Source organism: Cynoglossus semilaevis, chromosome 16 (genome assembly GCF_000523025.1).
Source record: "Cynoglossus semilaevis isolate Cse_v1.0 chromosome 16, Cse_v1.0, whole genome shotgun sequence".
NCBI classification, from domain to species: domain Eukaryota; kingdom Metazoa; phylum Chordata; class Actinopteri; order Pleuronectiformes; family Cynoglossidae; genus Cynoglossus; species Cynoglossus semilaevis.
Window position 1 is genome coordinate 5,002,193 of NC_024322.1, and position 10,661 is coordinate 5,012,853.

Consider the following 10,661-nt stretch of genomic DNA (forward strand, 5'->3'; position numbering starts at 1 on the left):
AATAAATGAAATTGCAGACTAAAATTAGAGAGAGCACTTTTCCAAGGAAATGTTTTATATATTTCCTCTGTGTTTCATTTATAACACATCTGTCAGTGACGTACTGTATATATGTTCTTAGGGGACCTTACTCCTTAAAGTCCTGTTAATATTTCTCATTCAAGTACATCTTATAGTCTATTTTTGAGTTCATCAGACTGTCAGACCCTGGGCCAGGAGTGCTGGTAGATCATGAGCAATTAAAATTAAATATATGAATGAAAATATAAATATAATTCTATAGTGTATGGTAGTCACCATATACTGTAAAAGTTGAATCATAATGTGCCACACATACTTTTAGTTCCCACATGTACAGTAATGTATATGTAAGGGAGGCTCAGTTTATAAATGTATAGTTTTATATATACACAAAATACATTTTTATCCTATTCAGAGGAAAAATGTTGTAAAATATATAAACCAAAAATGCATTTGTTGCAATCAGAAGTTGAATGTTTACCTTTAAAATGATTTCAAAACCAATATCAGTTTGTAGTGTCACAATGACCACATTTTGTTATACACATAGAAATAATGTGCATAACTATTCCTTATTTCTTTTTGTCATAAAAAACTAACAAGTATAGATATATTTCCTGCTTAGAACCAGGGATATTCCACTGTCTGATAACCATGAGAGTCAAAACAAACAGAAGCAGCTTCTCACACAATTTGTACCACCAGTAGAACAACCTTGGTGTTCCTAAATTGTTGTCTCTGCTCTGCATCCGTTCAAACCAGTACTGTTGGCGTTCACCTTGTCCATTAAATGCGTCGACTGTTATCCAGTCAATCCCATTTCCAGCACACCAAACCAAATCAAAAAATAAAAGCTGAACCTGCAGCTCGTCTCCCCTCGGGAGGTTACCCAGTGTTTTCCTTGATCAATGTGCCAACAATCTCTCTGTTTGTGCTCCTGGTAAGAAATGTGTTTTAATCCTAATGTCAGTCCTGTTGCCCCGTCAGCACCTTCCAGGCATCTGACAGTTTGGTTAATTTCACAGTATTTCACAGCTCATTGAACACAGTGCGGCGATGGCAGGTGTATTTATTTTGCTGGCTCATCAGATGTTCATTTCCTGTAGATGACGCTCTCCCCATAAGAAAGATTAATAGATTTTGAGATTGCGTCCTTGTTGATGAAAAAAACACTTGTTCTTTTTTTGACCGTATTCTAACATTTTAGCTACAAATGAAGAAACTGAGAAATCATATATTTACAATTGAATCCCAGAGCATTTTTTTAAAGACTAAACACTGACATCATATAAATACAGGATCTGGGCTGAACCAGAACAACAGTGACACGATCAATACCACCAGGAGAAAAACAACGACCTGATGTAGGACAGGTAGACTGGACTCTGGTTATATATAGGTCTGCTCTCTCTCTGTGATTACGCTCAGTCGTCCTCACCTTTGTCATTCGTCTTCCTTATGTCCTCTCTTCCTTGCTTCTTGGCACCTGTTTGTCCTGAATTTCCTTTCGGCCTGTCCAGAGTAAAAAACGAGGGAGTGATGAGGATCAAGGGAAGGAGAAAGGGAGAGTGGAGAACGGTTGACCTGACCCATCAATATTAGGGGTGGTCTCTGAGTGGAAGGAGTGTATGTTACGCCTGGACAGTTTGCTGTAGCAAACAAGGATGAGGTCTCAGATGGAGGAACTGAATGGAGGAGAGGAGTGGTTATGGACTGATGGAGACAAAAAGACCTGTGAGCCAGTGAGAGCAAGTGAGGATCAGTTCTGATCGGTCACGTTTGAATCACTCAGGATGGCATTAATGCAGCAGCACGTGAATTATTCAACTGCCAAAGGATCCGGTGCTGGAGCCGCTGGTGCTCTGCCGTTAGGATCAATCCGCTAGTTATTTTTCCTTAATAAACTTAAACAAATCAGCATCCCAGAGGAGACACAGTGTGATGTTGTTTTGACCATCACAGTGAACAGAACAGAGATATTTGCAAAGCTGAAATGTATTTCACTGGAGACAAGCATTTGTCTAAAACAAAGATTAAGTTCCTGTCAAAAAATTGTCAAACGGTTCTCTCCAGAGTGACTGATCCATTAATTACACAAAACAGTCGTCGTGTTTGTCACTGCCAGATATTTCCAGTATCACCAACTCGGAATAAAACCCGACGTCGCTCCTTATCTTCATGATAATTGCTTGTTATTAAATGACACAAACTGACACCCTCAGCCTGAAAATGCTTTTCATCATTTCAGTTTACTTTTTAAAGCCAAATCAGATCCGATAAAACAGCAGATTGTCAGTGTGAGTGTCAGTTCTCCTCCAGATTTTCTACTGGCTGTTTAAAGACAACACATCATGCCAGGGGCATTTCATGGTGCTTTCAGGGCCTCAGGCAGAGTGGGAGGCCCCAAGCCTTACAGCAAATCAAAATGAATCACACTGATGTTTGTTAAGAAAAAAAAAAAAGTTTAGTTTTTTGTGAGATTGAGAGATCATCAGGTGTACTGTGGACAACTACATTCACTGCAGATAGATAATGTCGATAAATAAACTACAACATAGATCATTGTATTTCATTACATAGACTTGTGGTGGTGCAGCGTGGGATTGTCGATGTCATAGTATGTGTAGACCTGATGGTTTGTTATTAAGTTGATCAGCTCCTCAAGCTAGCGTGTAGCTAGCTAGTGCAAAATGACAGGTTTTTGACAAGGAATAGGCCAAAGAAAATACATTCTAAAAGGTTTTTTTTACATATTTTGTAGCATTGTCGGTGGGTTTACACAGGATCTTCAGGCTCTGGTGACCATATTCCTATTGTGCTTTGTTCATATTTAATGTTAATACACAACATTGACATCATGTTGTATTGAGGACCTGGAACTAATGATTAAGACCATAAACCGTTCAGAAGAGCTGTTGATGTTCTAAATAGATTGAGAATCAGTATCCTTTACTTCTCATCGCTGCCTCCGGCCATGCACTCACCACTTACATTACATCACTTCTTTCTTGTTGGTGCTTAAGGACAACCTGTTGAGATGCTGGTGTCTGGCATTGGCCTAGAACTTCATCTTGGATCTTCAAAAGCTGACGGACGTCACTAAACCCAAATATTTGGCTGCGGGGCGTGTTTGCTGACTGAAAAAAGGGGAAAAAATAAGTCAGGTTTTTGAGCTGCAAATTCATTGCAGAGTTCATTCTGGCATCTGTTCTCAAATCCAAAGTATTTGGAACGGGCATGTGTTTACAGCACACGGATCAGAGCAGAACATCGTAGCATGATACAGGAGGTATGCACTGAGTAATGGTAGCTACGGGGAGGCTAAATATAACCAGATGATCTGTTTTATGTTTGCTGCATTGTTGTTGTCTAAGGTAATGTGCAGCAGATAAACAGTTTTGAGATGATGCCAAATCTCAGTCCGGTGGCCCAACTCCGTGCACTTGTTTCCTTTGTTTCCCACAGGACGTTGTGGTTTAGGCACTTTAAATTCACGTTAAATTCAGGTCTGATTTTTGGCCGGCGTTCATCAGTCGTCACTGCTTCAGCCTGAGCGGTTGTGTTCGCTCTAGAAATCCAGGATGTAAATGGTCTGCATCCCTGTGCTTTTTCAGACGGATCTGATGTGGAGGAGGATGAGGAGGTGAAGGAGGAAGAGAAACTCCCATCAGAGAAGTCCAGCTCAAAGACCAAACCTGGAAAAAGGAAAAATATTACGGAGAAAGAAGCCAACGCCAAGAAGAAGAAAAAGAGCGAGCAGGTATCCTGTGAATGTCAGTGATGTGTCAGTAGTTTATATGAAATTACTGATGGAAAAAAGGAACATTCGTGGAGAACAGTTAAAAATGTGTGTATGAACGTTTGGGTGGAGCTTTTTAAAGAGAGCCAAATGAAGGGTTGTCAATGATTGTTGTTCCAATATCAACAATCAGATTCAACAATCCCTGACAGAGCTGACAACAACTTTAACTTCTGCTCTGAATAAATACTGAGAAATAGAGAATATTCAGTGGTGTGTATCCTGTAGCTCAGTATTGGATTATTCCGTTCAGTGTTCTGTGTGTTCTCTCATTCTCCCTTCACCAAATATAGGCATCAGCTGTTCAACCAGTGTCTCCCAAGGCGGAGGGTAGCCTCTGTGAGGGTCATGGTGCTGTTGCGGTCGAGGCGTGCAATATTTAAGACACAGTGGCATAAATTCATCATTTTATGTATTCTTCTCAGTGACTTGTGGACGTGTGGAAGTGAATGTTTCAGTTTAATGGAGTTTTAAAGCCATAGATGTAAATGTGGCAGTGTGTGTGTGTGTGGGGGGGGGTCGACCATCGCTACAAAAATGGGAGCTACTCTCCTCAGTAGACCTCAGTAGATTTTTTTTAATACCTGAAGGAGAAACATCCACGTCTGTTCCTGCAGATCTACAGTGACTAGTTTTTTAAGCCACTTAAAATGGACGACGTCATTCATTTATATCTAGACTGTTTAGATTCTAAACTGAGTTGATTTATGTCAAATATGCTGTACAGTAATAACAATAATGATGGTAATGATAATAATTCAGTTCTAGTCATGGTTTTCTATGGTCAGGTCTGGATTGTGCTTTTGGTCCATGGCTGTTTGTAAAGTCCTTGCTCTGTTAGGAAGGAATTAGGAAATCATTTGAAGACGGTACAATTCCTGTAGGGTCAATATTTGTGTCCCATTGTATTTGTTGTTGTCACTGTCATTTTGTTTGTCAGCTGGGTCATCCTGAGGATGTTCAACAGAAAGAGACTGAGGATGAAAAGCCATCTAAACCCAAAAGAAAGCGAAAGGTGAGTTTGGCGCCACCTGCTGTTGCTGCAGTGCTAAAATTGTTGCTTTCATTGAGGCTCAGCTGCTCGTTTATTTTCACTTTACTGATGAACATGGTAACGCCGTCCTGTTGTGTTTATCCCAGAAGAAGAAGAAGACGATCACTGATGTCCTGGCCTCCTCTGAGCCTAAACCAGGTCGACCTGCTGACCTTCAGAACCTGCTCACTCAGTTCTTCTCAGACAAACGCTCTGTGATCGAGCAGGAGGAGCTGAAGCTGGAGGGTGAGTCAGGGTCTTGACCCCGTTTTTTTTTTCCTTTGTGAAGTTGCCGTGTACTGCTGTGTTGATTCACCAAGGTCGTCCTTGGTCTCCTCTCCTCCTGCATCCTTCAGACTCCTGTTTCCTCTCCTGCAACGACCTGACTCACAGCCTCTCCTCTTATCTGAAACACAGTGAGTCACTCCTCCAAACCTTCAACACCGGCATCTATTTTTTATCATTTATTTTTTCTTCCCTGCACAATTTTTTTTCTCTTTTTTTTTCCTTCTGCTCCATCAGTTTGTCCCAAATGGGCAAAAATCCGAAAGCAGCACACAGACAGGAGTTCAGTCATCGTGCTCATCGTCTGCAGTTCTGCTCTCCGAGCGATTGAGCTCATCAAGTATGTGACGGCACGCCAGATCTTTAACATCACAATCGAATCTTTGTTTCATTAGTATTTGTTTTTTTTATCCACAGACAGATGACGACGTTCAAAGGTGACGCCAGAGCAGTCAAGCTGTTTGCAAAACACATTAAGGTACAAACACAACCAACAATGACAGTCCTGACATACACTGAAGGTTGGTTCACTGATTATGTCTGTGTGTGTGAATTGTACAGATAGAGGAACAGGTGACGCTGTTGCAGAACAACGTCACTCACATCGGAGTAGGAACTCCAGGCAGGATCAGTGCACTGATAGAGAAAGGTCGGAGATTATTCCGTAATCTGGCAGATTATCCTCTAAATGAGTGACTGTTTCACACTGTTCGGGTTGGTTGGTGTTTTTTTCCAGAGGGTTTAACGTTGGGCTCATTAAAATACATCGTTCTGGACTGGAACTGGAGGGACCAGAAGCTCAGGAGGATGGTGGACATTCCTGAGGTGAGATACTGCCCCCTGCTGTACGACAGGGGTCATTGTTTTGATTAGTAATACTGATAGGCTGTTTGTTTGTTTTTTAGTTTGTTTTGATTAGTAACAACATCTGGACTGAATTGTAGAAGCTGATACTGATAGGCTGTTTGTTTGTTTTTTTATTTTAGGAGTTATTTTCCTAATTGTATACACGTACATTTGAACATGCACTTTACACTGCTTTTAAGTATTGTGTTGCAGTTTGACCCATGTATCTGAGTACAAGTATTTGAATGGACCAAAAGTGGGTGTTTTTTTGTGGTATTTTTATGGGTGACATTTACCAGTAAAATATCTTACAGTTAAACATGTCATTATGACGGTGATGATGATTTACTTTTTACTTGTTCACTTTTTTCATTCCGTACGTTTGATGTCCGTCTCAGATCAAACTGGACCTGATGAAGCTGCTGGACGCTGGTCTCCTGCAAGGCTGCAGAGGAGGCCAAGTTAAAATTGGACTTTTTTAACTGAAGTAATGTCCACATGAACATGTATCTTTTTTTTTTTTTTTAAATAATATAGTCCCCAGAGGATTTTTTTTTTTTTTTTAAATAATATAGTCCCCAGAGGATTTTTTTTTTTTTTTTAAATAATATAGTCCCCAGAGGATTTTTTTTTTTTTTTTAAATAATATAGTCCCCAGAGGATTTTTTTTTTTTTTTTTAAATAATATAGTCCCCAGAGGATTTTTTTTTTTTTTAACCATTTTCAAAGGCCACCTCTGTCTGATCTGTGAAGCCGTTCGACTCATTGTCCTGGAGCGAGGGCTTGAATAAACAAGTGCTAAAAAGGAACCAACTTCCTCCTGTTTGTTGACTCTGATCTGAGGAAGTCCTTCCCACTGACGCTGTCACATCACAGGCCGTGCTAATATACTTTTTATAACACAGCGGGGAGTCCAGGATGGACTCTGCTGTCTACTGTAAAATTAAAAATTAAATATATATATAACACTAGTTTTACTACAGACCTAAAGGAATAATAAACCTGCATGTTGCCTCATAGGAAGCAGGAAGTAGATGACAACAGGTCAGCTTTGTAAATAAAAGATCTGTTGCCTAATGACTGTGGTTAATAAGTAACAGGCCACAGTAATCTCACCCCGCAAGACCTGCTGGGAAAATCTCCTGTCAGACTGAGTTGTGTGGGTGTGTGTGCAGAGGGCGCTTTGGCAGTAATATTAGAGAAAACAAAACAGGAAGAGGAGACACTGCTAACGTCTGACTGTGAAGTAAGTTCCTCGGTTCTTTTCTGTCATGGTCAAAGCGAAGGCCAAACCTGGGCCTCTGGCTCGGAGGCCGGACAACTCGGCTTTCAAACAGCAGCGGCTCCCGGCCTGGTCGCCCATGCTGACCGCCCACACTGTGCTGCCCTTCTTCTACATCCTGGCTCTGATCTGTTTGCTGCTGGGAGTGTGGCTGCTGCTCACGGTGCAGAGCACACAGGAAATGAAGGTGAGTGTGAAAAGAGCAGCTCGTGAGCCGTCTTTCTTTGTGGCCACGACGAGAGACGGAGCACCAGTTCAAATGTTCATACTGAGCAATAAAAACAGGGAGCGTCACAGAGGAAAGGTCTGCTGTTAGTGTTTGCAATGAGCAGGTGCGTTCAAAGTACGGCTGGGGGACCGCTTATGGTACCTGTCAACAGTTAGGTCAGTTTGTTTCCTCTTTTTTAAGCTGACTTTTATATTAGAAAATACATCTGTGTGTGTACATGTGTATACTGTGAATATATGCTGTATATATGTTAATATACAGTTTTTATTTATGTATGTACAAATACATGTATACATTGTGTCTATGCGCATATACACATATATGAAACACTTTCTACTATACACTTGAAGTCATTACTAAACTGCGTGTATTCGTGGGCTAACTTTAATGATAACAACTGTTCATTTGTGTTTGTTTTTATTCTTGTTTTTTAGCTGTTCTACACGGAGGCGAAAACTTGTGCTGAATGTTTTGAAAAGCGTGAAAATGTGTCGTTGGCTGCGGAGGAGTGTCGCTGCACTGTGACGTTCCTCATTGAGAAAGCGTTCAAGGTGACTGTCGTCATCAGGTCTCTGGTGTCTCACTCTACTGTTCAAATGCTCTACAAAGCCAGTGATGCCTTAACAGTTCTAGGAGGAAAGTAGATTGCGCAGTTGGTCTTAATGCAAAGGAGATGCACTTGCACCCTAAGCCACTTGGTGGCAGTCTCGTTCGGTTAAAGAGAGCAGAGGGGCTAATTGGAATATTTTTGGGGAAGTAAAGTTGGTAATGTGTTGATTAAATGTTCAGTTTCCTAAGAGTTTGAAGAACTAACTTTTCTTAGGGATAAAAACTCTGAAAATAATCCTGACAGGTAGAAAGTTTTTTTTTTCTTTTTTTTTTTTTGTCTTTTAGGCCAGACTTGTTATGACAGTGCAGACACTAGCCTTTCCGTCTTTTGTCTTCATCATCTTTTATCCCTCTGTTTTTCCAGGGAGATGTATTTTTTTACTATGGCCTTAAAAACTTCCACCAGAACCTCAGGAGGTACATGGACTCCAGAGATGATGGACAGATGGTCGGCAGGAAGTCGAATCTGAAGGTATGTCCACAGTTCTGGACAGCTTTGGTGTTGTACTGTTTGCACTGATGTGTATTGAAAAATGTAATTTACGATTATTCTCTTAAACTATGAACTCATAATTTTATGACTTTTTACTACTTTAGTAATTTTGGATTTTTTTATATCCTCGGTGTGGCCTAAATGGTTAGGAAGTGTTCTGTAAAAACAGAATATGTAAAAAATGACGACATTTGAAGTTTTCTTCCAACCACTGCTTTCACAAACGTCATTCCTCCTCTAGAATCCTAGTCTCTACTGCTCTCCATTCAGTCAAGACCAGAATGGACTTCCTGTTGCTCCCTGTGGTGCCGTGGCCAACAGTATATTCAATGGTGAATGTTCATCAATGATCAAATCCCACTTCCACCGTTTCTCTAAATGGACCAAATGTTTACTCACATGTGTGATTCCAGATTCATTCACCTTCACCTACCACAAATCTGCCAGCCAGAATATCCCGGTCCCACTGCTGCGTAATGGCATCACCTGGTACACTGACAAAAACATCAAGTTCCGCAACCCCAGAATGGGAAACTTGACGCTCGATCAAGTCTTTGAAGGTAAAATGGAAAGAGGAAAAAAATATTTGAGTTTTTGATTACATTTCTCATTCTTTCTGTTGTTGGGTTGCTGATTTTTCAGGTACTACGCATCCACCGTACTGGCAGAAACCAGTGAATGAGCTGGATCCAGATGATCCAACCAACAATGGATTCATCAACGATGATCTAATTGTGTGGATGAGAGAAGCAGCCTTCCCCAACTTTAAGAAGCTCTACGGTGTTTTATGTCGAGACAACAAACCTTTTACCAAAGGGCTTCCTGCAGGAAACTACAGCATCGAGATTACCTACAGTATCTTTACTCTGTTCATTTACCAAATATTTACTGTTGTCTCCTTGAATTACAAATGCTTGAGAATTTAATATACCGGTAGGCTTTAAAAATGGGAACTGTGGCTCTTCAGAATAAGCAAATAAATACAAAAATAATATAAGGTTAAGTTAAGGTTGGTGTGTGTGTGTGTGTGTGTGTGTGTGTGTGTGTGTGTCTGTCCCCAATTTCCTTTCAAATTCTCTTGGCCTTCACCTATTTTTAGCCTTGACATCATCTTCTTCCAGACTTCCCAGCGCAGCGTTTCCAGGGCAGGAAGCAGGTAGTGCTGACCACGCTGACCTGGTTTGGAGGTCAGAACCATTTCCTGCCCATTGCCTACTTAGTGACCAGTGGTCTGGTCCTGCTGACAGCAGTGGTTCTCACGGTGGTGTGGTTCAAGTTTGGAAAGGGTGGACAGAACATGGTGGAGTGAAGGGGGAAGAGGGAGAGGTTTTTAAAGCAGCTGGAAATAGATGGTTGTTGGTTCCATACCTGCAGTGCACTGAGTTAAATCAGCAGACTTTGTTTTTGGACTCCGTTCTCGTTAGAACAGATGTGACTTGTGTTGGTTTGAATATATCTGTATTTTTTTGACAGTTTGTGGAGTTTTTTGTTTTTGTTATTTTAATGTGTGCAGTTAATATTTATAAAGCCTCAAACTGCTGTAATGTTGGAGTCGATGTACAGAAAATCAATGTTATGAAAGGTACAGTGAGAGTCACAGGAAGGATTTTTAGCCAAACCCATCATAAAAAGTCTGAAAATAAAAACAAAGAGAGAGGAATCTAAAGAAGGAGATTCCTTCATTCTATATAAGGCAAATAAAAAGATATAATAGAAATAACTTGAAAAAAATTTAAATGTTAAAATAATAATAATCTTTAAAATAATAAATATTAAATATATATACATATACATATATAGAAAATAATGTACATACATATTTATGCATGTATACATATATTTATATATGCATTCATATATTGTGTATGTATATATATTTATGTATGTTGTAAAATAAAATTAAGATCCTTACAAATATGTATATATACACCCATATGTATATATTTGTAATATATATTGAATATATGTATATATGTGTGTATATATATATTTATATACACATATGTATATATATGTACGTATGTATGTTATCTTCTGGACAACTAACAAAATTGGACATTTTGG

General features: G+C 39.9%; 2 protein-coding genes across 3 annotated transcripts in view; both read left to right on the forward strand.

Moving 5' to 3' along the window:
• The window catches only part of cmss1 (cms1 ribosomal small subunit homolog), a 29,230-nt gene extending 22,437 nt beyond the window's left edge, over window positions 1-6,793 (forward strand). Inside the window, exons 2-11 of one of the 2 annotated variants that reach the window (XM_025063693.1) lie at window positions 3,636-3,781; window positions 4,761-4,835; window positions 4,961-5,099; window positions 5,210-5,269; window positions 5,376-5,478; window positions 5,556-5,616; window positions 5,700-5,787; window positions 5,875-5,963; window positions 6,383-6,497; window positions 6,686-6,793. In XM_025063693.1, coding sequence (XP_024919461.1) covers window positions 3,636-3,781; window positions 4,761-4,835; window positions 4,961-5,099; window positions 5,210-5,269; window positions 5,376-5,478; window positions 5,556-5,616; window positions 5,700-5,787; window positions 5,875-5,963; window positions 6,383-6,466 — 845 coding nt within the window. In that variant the 3' untranslated portion in view covers window positions 6,467-6,497; window positions 6,686-6,793. The remainder of the gene's footprint in view (window positions 1-3,635; window positions 3,782-4,760; window positions 4,836-4,960; window positions 5,100-5,209; window positions 5,270-5,375; window positions 5,479-5,555; window positions 5,617-5,699; window positions 5,788-5,874; window positions 5,964-6,382; window positions 6,498-6,685) is intronic. The other variant, XM_025063694.1, reaches the window with a different exon arrangement.
• A 398-nt stretch (window positions 6,794-7,191) lies between these two features.
• Window positions 7,192-10,211, forward strand: tmem30c (transmembrane protein 30C). The gene is made up of 7 exons (XM_008328191.3): window positions 7,192-7,453; window positions 7,930-8,046; window positions 8,469-8,576; window positions 8,839-8,929; window positions 9,011-9,157; window positions 9,240-9,452; window positions 9,719-10,211. The coding sequence occupies exons 1-7, from the start codon at window positions 7,256-7,258 to the stop codon at window positions 9,904-9,906; spliced, it is 1,062 nt and encodes a 353-aa protein (XP_008326413.1). The 5' UTR covers window positions 7,192-7,255; the 3' UTR covers window positions 9,907-10,211.
• Window positions 10,212-10,661: the final 450 nt, after the last annotated feature.